This window comes from Gymnodraco acuticeps, unplaced genomic scaffold (assembly GCF_902827175.1).
Source record: "Gymnodraco acuticeps unplaced genomic scaffold, fGymAcu1.1, whole genome shotgun sequence".
NCBI classification, from domain to species: Eukaryota; Metazoa; Chordata; class Actinopteri; order Perciformes; family Bathydraconidae; genus Gymnodraco; species Gymnodraco acuticeps.
Window position 1 is genome coordinate 3,366,562 of NW_022991216.1, and position 13,994 is coordinate 3,380,555.

General features: G+C 40.6%; 1 protein-coding gene across 5 annotated transcripts in view; it reads left to right on the forward strand.

Moving 5' to 3' along the window:
* The window catches only part of garnl3 (GTPase activating Rap/RanGAP domain like 3), a 98,204-nt gene that overhangs the window by 33,788 nt on the left and 50,422 nt on the right, over nt 1–13,994 (forward strand). Inside the window, exon 1 of one of the 5 annotated variants that reach the window (XM_034238861.1) lies at nt 8,425–8,698. The exons of the other annotated variants lie outside the window; for them this stretch is intronic. Coding sequence (XP_034094752.1) covers nt 8,649–8,698 — 50 coding nt within the window. The 5' untranslated portion in view covers nt 8,425–8,648. Of the gene's footprint in view, nt 1–8,424; nt 8,699–13,994 lie in introns of those variants that run through there. 5 annotated transcript variants of the gene reach the window in all.

The following is a 13,994-nucleotide window of genomic DNA, read 5'->3' on the forward strand; positions in this document are numbered from 1 at the left end:
TTGTTTCGCCCTTTTTGATTGAATTACAGTAACTAACATTTGAAGAGGTCGTAGAGGTTTTCATTATTAACAATCTTATTATAATCCTAAATATTAAAAGTAACTATAATTGTCATGAAAATACGGCAGATTTTAACCTAAAATATGTTGTTCTTATAAGAAGCTCAGTACTTTAGAAGTGTATTTAAGTACATTCCTTGAGTAAATGTACTTTCCACACCTGCCAACAACTCCTCAATCTAAACTAAATGTCTTCTTATATTATCATTTTGCTGCCTCTACTTTTCCAGAGTGTGGTGCAGGTCTAATCATGCCATAATCAAATGAAGCCGTGTATCACCAGCTTCCTCCTCCAGGTTACATATTACCCAGGGAGCAAAGCCCTATCAATGATAGGTAGCATCATAGCAGGTGAGGTGTGTACTGCACATTTGCATGTTGTTTCTAGATAAGTGTGACAGATACAACCCCTGCTGTGTTGGGGCTTTTAGCAGTGCTACACACACTTTGCATGACATGCTTTATTCATTTCCATACAGCTATTTAGAGACATGACTCCAATTGGAGCCAGTGTAGCTGCACATCTAATCACATTGTGTACACACACACACACACACACACACACACACACACACACAGTACCAGGGTTTTGTTTATCCGACGCGTGGGAAAGGTGCCGTAGTTTGCTCGGTGAGACTAAAAGGCCGGAGTGGCAGCCGTCCAGAGAGAAGGCGGCGGAGCTTCAAGGGATTAACACACTATTGAGTCAAGAGCTCCTGATCCGCATCATGCAGCTTCACCGGCTTCAGCTGCTGAGCGCTTGTGCACACACACACATATTGTGTACCTGCATTTGCACCATTACAACCTCTACTGGCATGGACACATGGATCAGCCCACTCATGATAATGCTTACACCTCCAGTTATAACCTGAGCTTTGAAGTTCGCCTCTGTCTGGGGAACACGAAGCCTGGGATAGTCCAACACTGCTGTGTCTCACCCACACACACACACACACACACACACACACACACACACACACACACACACACACACACACACACACACACACACACACACCACACACACACACACAAAAGAGTTGAAGATTGAGGGTTATAGTTTATATTTCACTTCTTAACTAATTCTGAGACCCCATATAAATCGAAATAAATGATTATTCAGCATAGTGGAAGGTTGAGTTTAGTGTGTGACCCAATTAGGTTTGTTTTTAGCGCAAAAGCTAAAAGAAAATCTGAATATATTTCACTGAATCCACTCACTTAAAAGTGAATCGCTAATTTTCTTCTATAATATTAATACTGTAAGGTTTTTTACTGTTGGTTTAATAAAACAAATCTACTTTAAGACCTCGTGTAATATGAAAACATCTCCAGATGTACAGCCTGGTGTTGTACTAGTACACTTTTTTTATATAACCCCAACTGTGTATGCACATTAAACATTTTGTGAGGCGAACCGGAGCCCAACAATGATCTCCAGGTCTCCTACTCTCTTACACAGAAAACTGCATCGCCACATCTTATAAAGATTAGATTTTTTACTTATCACACTCATCTCATCCATGTAGAAAGGAGGACGGCATGGACGCATGGGTCAAGAAAACACTAAACAAAATTCAATGTTGAAAAAAATGTACTGATTTGAAACCAAATCAGGATTCTTTTGCTGAACATTTCAATTTACAACGCTTACCAATTGTTTAAAACCGCAAACGTTAACTGGGATGTAGTTATTGAAAATGCAGTTTTTTTTGTATGGGAACGTTATCGCAGGACACAGGGTTGCGATTAATCTACAATTTCAAAACGTTTGTGTTTGTTGCAGCTGTATACAATCATAATCCAACAGTTTGATGTAGATGAGGGAGAAGAAGGGAGACACCAGGACTGATGAACACCTGTTGAATTTCATGTCTTCTCAGCCATTGTTAGGTATCAGTTGATTATACAGGATAGACCTTATTATACTAGTTATTTCTGTCATGGCAGCGTTGTTAAGTATTCAGGATGAAACTGTAGCTCCTGGGCCTGGTTAACACTCTGATCTGTGAACAGGAAGTCTTCCCCTTCCGACTTCCCTTGTTGCAGCCTGCCTTCACAGCGACCGTTAAAACCAGAAGCCTTATGCAAAGGCTTATGTGGGGTGTCAAAGTGTGGGTGTGTGATGGAGCTGTGTTTATGCAACATGTTTGAAGGTGTGTGTGTGTGTGTGTGTGTGTGTGTGTGTGTGTGTGTGTGTGTGTGTGTGTGTGTGTGTGTGTGTGTGTGTGTGTGTGTGTGTGTGTGTGTGTGTGTGTGTGTGTGTGTGTGTGTGTGTGTGTGTGTGTGTGTGTGTGTGTGTGTGTGTGTGTGCGTGTGATTGGCTTCAGGCTCTAATTAGAGGCGGGGTGTTCAGGTGTCTTGTTTGTAACTCGATCCCAGCGTGAGAAAACAAAGGCTTTATTTTCAGAGGTGTCTTTGAAAAAGGGTTTATTTTTCTTCTCCAGGCTGATGTGGATTTCATCGGCATTTCAGCATGAGCTATTTTTAATATTAGTCGCATTCACAGAGAGAGAAATGCCATGTGTGTTTGTAGCTCTTGGTGTTTTCCCGTGGCATGGCGTGCCACAGAGGGGGGTTTCTACTGATTAAAGATTGATGAGCAGCTGAGTGCCATGTAGCCTGAGCTGAGCATTCCTGCACTCTTTCATGTCGTGTGTGTGTGGGTGTGTCGGCTGAGCTGGAGACACTGGCTGTAGCTGGGCTATTGTAAAGGTATCAGATTTACCTTGGCTCACATTTCACCTGCTAGTGTGTGTGTGTGTGTGTGTGTGTGGCCTAGCATTACTATACTTGTGGGGACCTAAATCTGTCTACACAGTCACGTGTGAGGACTCGCCTCCCTTATGGGGATAAAATGGAGGTCCCCATGAGGGGAATCATTCATTTTAGGGTGAAGACTTGGTTAGATTTAGGGTTAGGGTAAGGTTAAGGGTAAGGGTTAGGGTTAGGCATGTGTTGGTTATGGTTAAGGTTAGGATAAGTCTCCAGGAAATGCATGTAAGTCAATGTAATTTCCCCTGAAGTGTGTGTGTGTGTGTGTGTGTGTGTGTGTGTGTGTGTGTGTGTGTGTGTGTGTGTGTGTGTGTGTGTGTGTGTGTGTGTGTGTGTGTGTGTGTGTGTGTGTGTGTGTGTGTGTGTGTGTGTGTGTGTGTGTGTGTGTGTGTGTGTGTGTGTGTGTGTGTGTGTGTGTGTGTGTGTGTTGCGCTAGGTTTCACTGTGTCTCGCAGATGGCCACTGGGCTCACAGGGAGGGGGGGGGCAGGAGCTCCAACAAGCCGTTTAGGACAGAGTGAATTCACATACTTTACAGAGATGCTGTATGAGAAACCAATGTGAGTTTGGAAAATTGCACAATATAAATCTATTTTAGTATACCTCAACAATGGAATTATGATCAGTAGAAATGGCCATGACATGGGACCTTTAAAAAAAAAATGACGCATATCTCTCCATACCATTACGGTACGGGGGCCTAGAGCACCATGAAAAAGATGCACCATCAGAATTCAGTCATGGTGCGTGGCCTGTAGCTTCACTACTGTAACTGTGAGCTTGGACTCACTTTTAAACCCAAGAAGCAGGATCACATCCGGAATGGCCCTGCACTACTTGTTCTCATAACTTTAAAAGTTATATGGTAATAAAACAATATACTATTATCATTTAAATCTGCAGCCTCTTTTGACTAAATTAATTTTATAGTGAGCTTTAGCCCACTGTGCAGCTGTGCGCGATCTTACATGTTTTAGTCTACTCCAACTGTTCTTATTGTGTTGATCTTTCGAAGCAAGCAGCTGTTTTCTCTAAAAAACCCTCTGTAGACTATACTTGCTTAGCAGGCAGCAAAAAGCTGACCGACAGAGTTGGCGACTCACTGGTGAACATAGTGAAGCATTTAGCAGCTAAAGGGCCAGATATTTCCCTCAGGAGTTGTAGCAAACTTGTATAAGATGTGTATAAGCAGAGTTTTACAGTGGAAAATCTGTCGGAGGTGAACGTATTAGGTAATGGAGACACCGTTTCCAAATTACCTTAAAGCTAGAGTAAAAGGCAAACGCAACACAGGCAAACATAACACATCCCAGAATGTATACAGCTCTCATCCTGCAAATCTTACTTCTACTTTAATTGAATCATCCCATCATCTCCTGATCGCTATGCTGGTATACAGTGGGGCAAAAAAGTATTTAGTCAGCCACCAATTGTGCAAGTTCTCCCACTTAAAAAGATGAGAGACCTGTAATGTTCATCCTAGGTACACCTCAACTATGAGAGACAGAATGGGGGGAAAGAATCCAGGAAATCACATTGTAGGATTTTTAATGAATTAATTGATAAATTCCTCGGTAAAATAAGTATTTGGTCACCTACAAACAAACAAGATTTCTGGCTCTCACAGACCTGTAACTTCTTCTTTAAGAGCCTCCTCTGTCCTCCACTCGTTAACTGTATTAATGGCACCTGTTTGAACTCGTTATCAGTATAAAAGACACCTGTCCACAACCTCAAACAGTCACACTCCAAACTCCACTATGGCCAAGACCAAAGAGCTGTCAAAGGACACCAGAAACTAAATTGTAGACCTGCACCAGGCTGGGAAGACTGAATCTGCAATAGGTAAGCAGCTTGGTGTGAAGAAATCAACTGTGGGAGCAATTATTAGAAAATGGAAGACATACAAGACCACTGATAATCTCCCTCGATCTGGGGCTCCACACAAGATCTCACCCCGTGGGGTCAAAATGATCACAAGAACGGTGAGCAAAAATCCCAGAACCACACGGGGGGACCTAGTCAATGACCTGCAGAGAGCTGGGACCAAAGTAACAAAGGCTACCATCAGTAACACACTACGCCGCCAGGGACTCAAATCCTGCAGTGCCAGACGTGTCCCCCTGCTTAAGCCAGTACATGTCCAGGCCCGTCTGAAGTTTGCTAGAGAGCATTTAGATGATCCAGAAGAGGATTGGGAGAATGTCATATGGTCAGATGAAACCAAAATAGAACTTTTTGGTAAAAACTCAACTAGACGTGTTTGGAGGAGAAAGAATGCTGAGTTGCATCCAAAGAACACCATACCTACTGTGAAACATGGGGGTGGAAACATCATGCTTTGGGGCTGTTTTTATGCAAAGGGACCAGGACGACTGATCCGTGTAAAGGAAAGAATGAATGGGGCCATGTATCGTGAGATTTTGAGTGACAACCTCCTTCCATCAGCAAGGACATTGAAGATGAAACGTGGCTGGGTCTTTCAGCATGACAATGATCCCAAACACACCGCCCGGGCAACGAAGGAATGGCTTCATAAGAAGCATTTCAAGGTCCTGGAGTGGCCTAGCCAGTCTCCAGATCTCAAGCCCATAGAAAATCTTTGGAGGGAGTTGAAAGTCTGTGTTGCCCAGCGACAGCCCCAAAACATCACTGCTCTAGAGGAGATCTGCATGGAGGAATGGGCCAAAATACCAGCAACAGTGTGTGAAAACCTTGTGAAGACTTACAGAAAACGTTTGACCTCTGTCATTGCCAACAAAGGGTATATAACAAAGTATTGAGATGAACTTTTGTTATTGACCAAATACTTATTTTCCACCATCATTTGCAAATAAATTCTTTAAAAATCAGACAATGTGATTTTCTGGATTATTTTTTTTCTCATTTTGTCTCTCATAGTTGAGGTATACCTAGGATGAAAATTACAGAACTTGCTCAATTGGTGGCTGACTAAATACTTTTTTGCCCCACTGTATATTTCCAATTTAATACGAATGACTGTCCTGTTTTGTTTCTTGTGTGCTTGTAAAGCTCTTAAAGATATCATACTGTGATTTGAGTCTCTAGAGAGCTACAGTATCGTTGAAGCATTTCAGAGATGAACCTCACAAGTTAGATATTATAAAACCTGAAAACAGAAGTCTAGCTTTCTCTCAGACCACCTAAATAATGTGTATAATGCCAGGACTCGTGCTTAAAACCTACATCTTCTGATGATCCCCTTAAAAAGATATATCTGCTGTAATAGTCTAGTTTTAGTAATAACAATGTTTTATGATCATTGCAATATTTGTTCAACTTAATTTAATGTGCACTTACTGTACACATACTTTTCTACATACTGCATTTAGTTTTAACAAAGCTTAAACAAAAGACAACATTCAAGTGGAGAAAGTAAAAATATTCTTTGCACATTGGGATCTAATAGATGTGGTAGCCGAGTAGCAAAAGGCAATCTCGTATCAGCTGTACCTCTGGGACTGACCACTGACCGCCTAGTGTTAAATAGGTTGATGAGAGGCAGAAAAGTGCATTTTAAAGAGGTGAAAAGAGAGACAAGAGCGAGAGATACAAAATAAGAGAGGAGAAGAGGGAGGCTGCGTGAATGACCTCATTATATTGGTCCTGCAGTTGAGTGGGATTATGGGTAGACCCTGGAGAGCACATAAGAGTGATTGATTGGTGAGGATCTGAGAGGCCAAAGAAACACAAAGACCAGCATCTTCTGTAAGAGAAATGTTAGAAAGATTAGTCATTTCAGATCCTTTATATTGTTTTAAAGGTGTAAAGATGAGCAAAAAGTTACCTATACAATGTATGGGCTGCCAGTAAACTTCCTTTTACTGGTTGACCAAAATCAATGTATTAATGTGTTAAGATTTACCACTCCAGACTTGGCCTTTTTATACCTTTTTTTTTGTATGGACATACTAACATTTATAACTTTAAAACGTATGAGGAAGTGGGACATCTATTTATTGAGGAATAACTAAGAGAACGATTGATCCTAAGATGGCGACCCAAATTGTATTGTTAATTGTTTATCAATATTTGTCTCTCCCTGCCTCAAACGCCTCCATTGGACTCCTTTGTTTACTTCCTGGAACATAGTGACATCACAATGTAAGACTTGCGCTCCTAGTGGCTAGTGCTCCTACTCATTGCAGAGCAGACTGGGCTCTGGTTTCAGACAGAGGGTGAAAAGAGGGGCTGCAGCACAGGCAGTATGAGAAAAATAAAGAGCTTTTTGAACATTAAAGCATGGAGACATGTCACAGTAGAGACACTAACTACAAATATGAATTTGCATAATATGTCCTGTTTAACATTCATGGTTTCTAGTTCATTCTTTTTTCTTTGTATATTGATTTTCAAACACAAATGGACTGATATGACAGAGCGGTTGTGATTGGCAGTGTCACATTACAGTTTTGCAACACACAACTACCTCATTCTCTTCAGGTTAGAATAAATAAAAAATAAAACGTTTTTAAATAAATGAGTAAAGCAAATATATGTAAAAAGGGATTTGGGTATTTTTCTGGAACATCTGTGAAGGTCATCCTCTTTGCATATAAGAAAGGCCCCCAGACAACTTCCTGGAGGAGCCTCTCAACGGATTTTTTCAAGCTGTAAATTATTAAAAATGTCTCTTATCCACACAGTGTGGGAAGGTGGTCTTGTTAGTATTAGGCGTCTTGCTAGTAATGTTGCAAAGGCTATAATGTCCGCTTGGCAGGTTGGGGATGCCAAATACTGCTGTAAAGGCATTAGGCTACACGTCCCAGTGACCTCTGACAAAGTATTGAAAATTGAAATCCAGTAGTTTTACAGAGACGTAAATGACCCGAACATATGCAATAGTTTCTAGTTAATTATAAAACATGTTATAATACTAATATTCCCGTAATATTGTGTTCTATAATAACTTAATACTGTAAAAAGAGCTATTCTGTATACTGAGTATTTTGATACATGTTATTTATTTAGCTTGTATACTTCTACTTAACAATTTCATTCAGGGAGTTGAAACGGTGTATTTTAATACCACAGTATTTATATTTTAATCAAAGAAAATATATGATTCATTCTTCTACCACTTATTAGTACTTAACATGTTATTGATTTCAAAATAAAAGCTGATGTGCTCTAAATATTTGGACATGACATGATGCAAAGCTGACCCCAGACAACATTTCCTGTCTTGTTCTGCTCTGAACTGACATGAAATAGCATTTGAGAGCAGTAAAAAAGGTAAATGCATGTTACACATCCCTCACATTTTGTGTCAGTGCTCCCACCGGATGACATGATGAACCTGCAGCCTCAGTCCTCCTGCTTCCTGACATCTCTCTGGCTCCAGGACATAGTTACTGTAGAGGAGCTCCACATAATTGACAGTGATGTAACAGCAACTCAAAGGGGGAAAAAATGATAAGCATAATCTGCTCTGAATGGTGCCTTTTGCTCTGCAGAGCCCCCAGCAACAAAGTGTGCTGGATTGAAATGCACCATTAGAAAGAGAGAGAGGGAGGGGGAGGAAACGGTAGAAAGAAAGGGGGGGGAATCACACAGTAAACACATGCTTCTGTGGCACAGAGCCGTTCCGCTTCATTATCATGCTGTGACCAGTTGCGCGCGGAGACCAGAGACCACCAGCCGCGTTTGGATCAGTTTGTCGGAGTTGTTTGCGCCGCAGTGATGTTCCTGCGCTCTTAACGAGGAGAAACACACGGAAAGAGGGGGAAACAGAAGCAGAGGAGCCGGTTTGTTATCGACTTGTCCGCTGGACTGACATCGCATGGGGACATGAACAGTGTGGATCAAGCCTCTAACAAACTGTTGACTTTCAATCATCGGTAAAAAAAAATAATATCCCAAACAAATATCCTTTCTGTATGTCATCTGTTGAATGCATTGCTGCTCTCTGTCGTCGCTCTGTCATATCCCTGCACCACTGTTTTATTATGCAGAAAATGAGACAAAGCTGAGGACAGGTGTGCAAAGCAAACCATTTGTGGCTGCGCAAAGTGCCTTGTTATTACGCTAATTGTGTTTGCAGAAATCGACGGTTTTGGGATTCAGCTTTGTGTCTAGTTGTGTATGAACTGCATAATTTATTGATCTTTTTCCGTTTACTCAGCTGGCAAACTGAGCGCCACTGAATCCACAAGTATCCAGGCTGGAAGTATTGACGCTCCTCGACGGACTCTTTTAATTTTACCAGTTTATGTGCAGTTTTGCACCAGTTTTATGAATTGTAAAGTCGGTTCATGTGTGCGGATATTGCTTATTAATGCATCTGTCCCTTTTCTTTCCTTCTGGAGTGCAGATATGTGCCGGGGAAATCATGAATAATGCATGACATACTCTTCAATTGAGGTGCATGCAGATCTGCCTGTATGACAGCGACAGAATAACATATGTGGCCTCACTGTGTGCAGGTACAAAGCTAAGTTCAGTTTTATTCTAAGGTGCAGTGTAGCAGCTAATTTCCAGCCACTCACGTTGATTAGAAAATGGCATGCTGCAGCTCTTTAGCAGCAGGAGGCTGGCTGCAGTGACACTTGAACAGATAGATCATATAGTGAACCCAAAGCTCTTATGGCACAGTGCTGCTGCCAACAGCACAGACTCCTCCTCCTCTCCATGCTGCACCAATTGTGTAGAGAGGGAGGAGGGAAGAGCAAAAGATGTCTTGAATTGTTCATGAAATGCCCCAGTGACTTGATGTTATGGCATGAATTTGCTTTGTGTTGGAATTATCATCCCTATATTTCTTATGTCTTTACATATCTACAGCTAAATGACTTGTGTGCCTGTTTTAATAAGAACAATCTTGAGTCGTTCATAGATAATTGAAGGATGGGTTAGCAATGAATCTGCATTGTGGGGCTGCTCCTTCTTTGTCAATAGGTTGGTTGATTGGACGTTTGAGAATGAGTTGATAAGTCAATTTTGTATCAAGTAGGCTGAATTAGTTATTTCTAAGAATCGTCTCAGCATATCTGTGGTAAACACAATATTTGAAGTGGTGCTTTAGTATAATCTTTTGCAAAGAAACTCATATTTTGACAGATCTGTTGATTAAAACAAATCTGTCAAAAATGTACCAATGTTTCCAAATATGTGCAGTATTTCCTAAAATGTGCTGCAGAAACGGTTGAGTGAAGTTTGAATTATTTAGATTGTTACGTCCCGATCACCTTTTTTTGATCCCGATCCGATTCCAATCATTTGATTTTGACAATCTGCCGATACCGATTTTTCCCGATCCGATCTTTATGCAATGCATTAAGAGAAAAAAAAAGGTAACAGATCACAGCTGGTCATCCAACGCGATGAATTCAGCTATCTTGGCTGTTATTTGTTTGGCCTTTTCACTGTTCTGGGGCAGTTTCTCTTTCCTCTTAAAAGTCTCTGAAAGTGTCGGTTGTTTCAGTGCCGTTACCTGAGTGGCCGTTACCTGAGTGGCCGCTGTGTCCTCGTCGTGTTGTTGTTGGTGTTTGTTTCTCAGGTGGCGTATTAGATTGGTCGTGTTGAACGTAGCTCTGTTCTTTCCACCACGCGGAACCTCCTTCTTGCAAACATTTCATCTGGCTGTTACACTGCCTTCGCTTTCAATTTTATAATACTTCCAAACTCCTGACATTTTCTCTGTCCCGACTCCCGAGTCACCAGCTGAACGTAGCCTCTCGTTAGCTTACTGCTACTATTAGACACTGCGCCCACTCTGTTGCCAGATTTGAGAGAAATAAGCAACCAGGTCTGAAAACAAGCCCAAAAGAAGCAACACATACATGATGTTGTGTCATTTTAAACCAAAACTAAGGCCTCAGGATGACTTTAAGACGTGAACATGGTCATTTTGGTTTTGTAACATTAAATAAAATTAAAAGAAATCCCGATCCCCGATTTTTTTTCTCCCGATTCCGATCTTTTGAAAATCACGTGATCCCCGATCAGGATCGGGACATCTCTAATTGTTACATGTATTTGCCAGTTGTGGATGTATGAGTCAGAAAAGCTGTTGGCTGGGATATATTCTGAATGTTGGCTCTTTTTAAAGGTTTTATTGTCTGTCTCAAGAGTCTTGAGTTAGCTTCTTCAGCTCTAAGCACCAAGGTCTTCTGGTGTATTTGCTTTTCTTTCTAATGCAGTCTCAAAAAGAGCAACTATATTGAATGCTTTGAGAGTTTAAAGAGTCTTATTGAACTTAACGGATAAAAAGGATTGGCTTTTCTTTACTTGAGCAGCACTGTGAGGTTGAGTATGATCAGTAGCAGTGGGATTTATTCCTCACATTTCCCTGTACGGAGCCTTTCAGTAGCGACTTTCCATTGTCTTGTGACAGGAACCTTTCCCGCTCTCCATCACCGAGGGCAGCGGTTCAGTAATGAATATACATTTTACATATTTTCTATTTCTGTTTTGTTCAAGCTTTCAAAGTAATTTTTGTCTTTGCTTGACAGACATTTCCCTGCTAGAAAGTGACTGAAGCGTTGTGATGCACAGTTTGTGTGTCCAAACAATGCAGGTTGTTTCACTTTGTAGTTGATATTCAGTTAGAGTTCAAATACATAAACGCACAAAAAAGACTTGTAGACATTAGTCCCGAACTACTACCTGCCCCCTGAACTTGTGTTTTCGTTAAATTAGAATAAGCTCTTCATATCTTTTGCATGGAGTCAGCCATGTTGCACTGCCATGATTTAACAGTTGCTCAGACCTCGTGCTTTTTTTAAACTGTTTGACCAGCATACTTCTTGTTGTCCTGCTTTTAAAACTATTGTAACGCAAAGCACCGCCTGTATTTGGTTCCTTCCTAAGTATTGGTGTGTTGGATCTCTAAAATGTGCTTATTTACAAAGTAATCTAAAGCTGATGGGAATTATCTGTACAGGTATCTGGTAACAAACCATCCCATCAAGTAGCATGACATGCTTCAAGATTAAGGGGTCACCAACATAGTACAGGTTATCATGTGGAGAACATGAGTGTCTCTACCAAATATGGCAGTGCATCCAATAATTGTTGAGATGTTTTAGCCTGGGCTGGACTTTGGGACTGCTAGATCGACCAACTGACTGATTAGAAATTAGCCATAGCCATTAGACCAGTGCTCTTTAAGATATAATTTGTTGGCAAAAAAAATTGTCAATGACAATAAATCTTGGAATGTACATTTACTTGACATTGGAATCATTCTCAATCCTTACTTTCTTTACGTTTATGTAGCAATAATTCCTGTTGAGAACAAGTTCACACTGTAGATTATGTGTATGTTTTGTTGCTTTGTTTTCTCTCGCACATTTTACTCAGAATCTGCACATCATCTCCACTGTACTCCCTGAGCTCTGTTGACAGGTGCATGCTCGTCATCACTCTGAAGGCTCTTTATCTGCTTGGTTTGTTCCACCCTTTAATGTTAGTCAGCAGCTTTGACAGAAACCACCTTGTGCTCAAATGGCTCAGAGTTCACCCCCTCCTGCATGTCCTAAAATATGTTTTTTTTTAAGCATAAGGCTAGGCATTGCCTTTGGGAATTATACAGCCAAGTGTTGTGGTTTTTTATTTTGTGACTGCTTTGATGCAAGCATTTACTTGCTCCAATCCAACTATTATGACATCTCTCTTGAACCACAGCCTTAAGAGGGACGCAATTCATTTTGAACATTTATATAACAAAGGAAGGATTATTTTACTAGTTCAAGGTGTCCAATGAAATGTTTACATTATGTTCAATTTGCTATATAACAGGTACATAAATTAAATGAATAGATTTCCATTTTAAGTTGTAGTTTCGCTGGAATATTTCAATGCCGTTAACAACCTTAACTATTTGTGTCGATTGGTCCAAGGTTGGGGGGGGGGTTATCGGTTATGCCAGTTTGTGGTAATCATTGTATGGGCCATTAATACGAGATCTCTGAGCATATACATTCTGTCTTTTCCCAGTCCCCTTGAAGGTATCTCTAAAATCAGCCTTTGTGGGTCATGTAATCGAGAGATGTCAAAACAAAATCCTCAATATTTCATTTCATCTGTCACTACTGCCTTTAAATCAGCCTTAAATTAAAATGTCTATCCATAAATACCATTTACAAAGCTCACAGTGATCTAGCCAAAGTATATTTGTGTTGGCGCTGCTGGTGTGAAGCTGCAGCACAGTGTTTGTCTTTGTGGTTGATTATATTACAGTGCATGTTATTTAGCTGACTTCTATCCAAAGCACCTTGCATATATCATTTAGACATGCCTACAAGAAGAATCTGGGGTTCACTAGATGATTAGCATCTTGCTGATTTATTGGTACTGTTGTCTAGGTTGGATGAAAGTCAAATGTTCATGTTTTGGTGGACTTTCCGATCACCATATTTGTTTAAAACTATATACAGTATAAGATGCTTCGTGCATATATTGGTCACAATTCTTTAAATAACAAAACGTAAGAGTTTTTTTATATATATTCCCTTTTATGTGTCACTACTGCCTTTTTTTATCAGCCCTAAATGAAATCATCCATCAATAAATACCTCTAAAAAGATGAGCTTCCCTGGGAGATGGAGGGGTCATTAGGAAGGTGGGTGGGATGCTATCACTTAATCTCCCCAACACCAATCCTCTTCCTGACCGCTCTCTGAGGAAAGGTGAAGGGTAGGAAAGATTGCAACATGGGTGCAGGGAGAAAAAGTGGGAGCACATGAAGGTAAAATATGTGATGGAGGGGGAAGAAAGTGGGTGAGGAAAAAGTGATGGATACTTCCTGTAGCATGGACGCACTTTAAAATGCATCCCCTTAAGCTTAGAGTGTACATTATGTATTATCAGCAGCACTCTGCAGAGAGAAACCTGAGCGGAGAGGGGAGGAGGGGGGAGATATAGGGGGAGGTCCGGAGCGACAGGGAGCAAAAGGTATGCAGGTCTGTAACAATATCTAATGTAATAACTAGACAAAATGAAATACAAATTATGTAATAAACCCATAGCCTGAATGCAATATTTAATTAATTTCCCTGCATTTTGAAATGAATTATTCAAATGGCAGTGTTTAGAACAAAATGCAAGAGTTTATTATGTAATATAAACCGTATGTTTTAATAAACAGCCTGCATGAAATATGACATACTGTACATATCCTTGCATTATTAAATC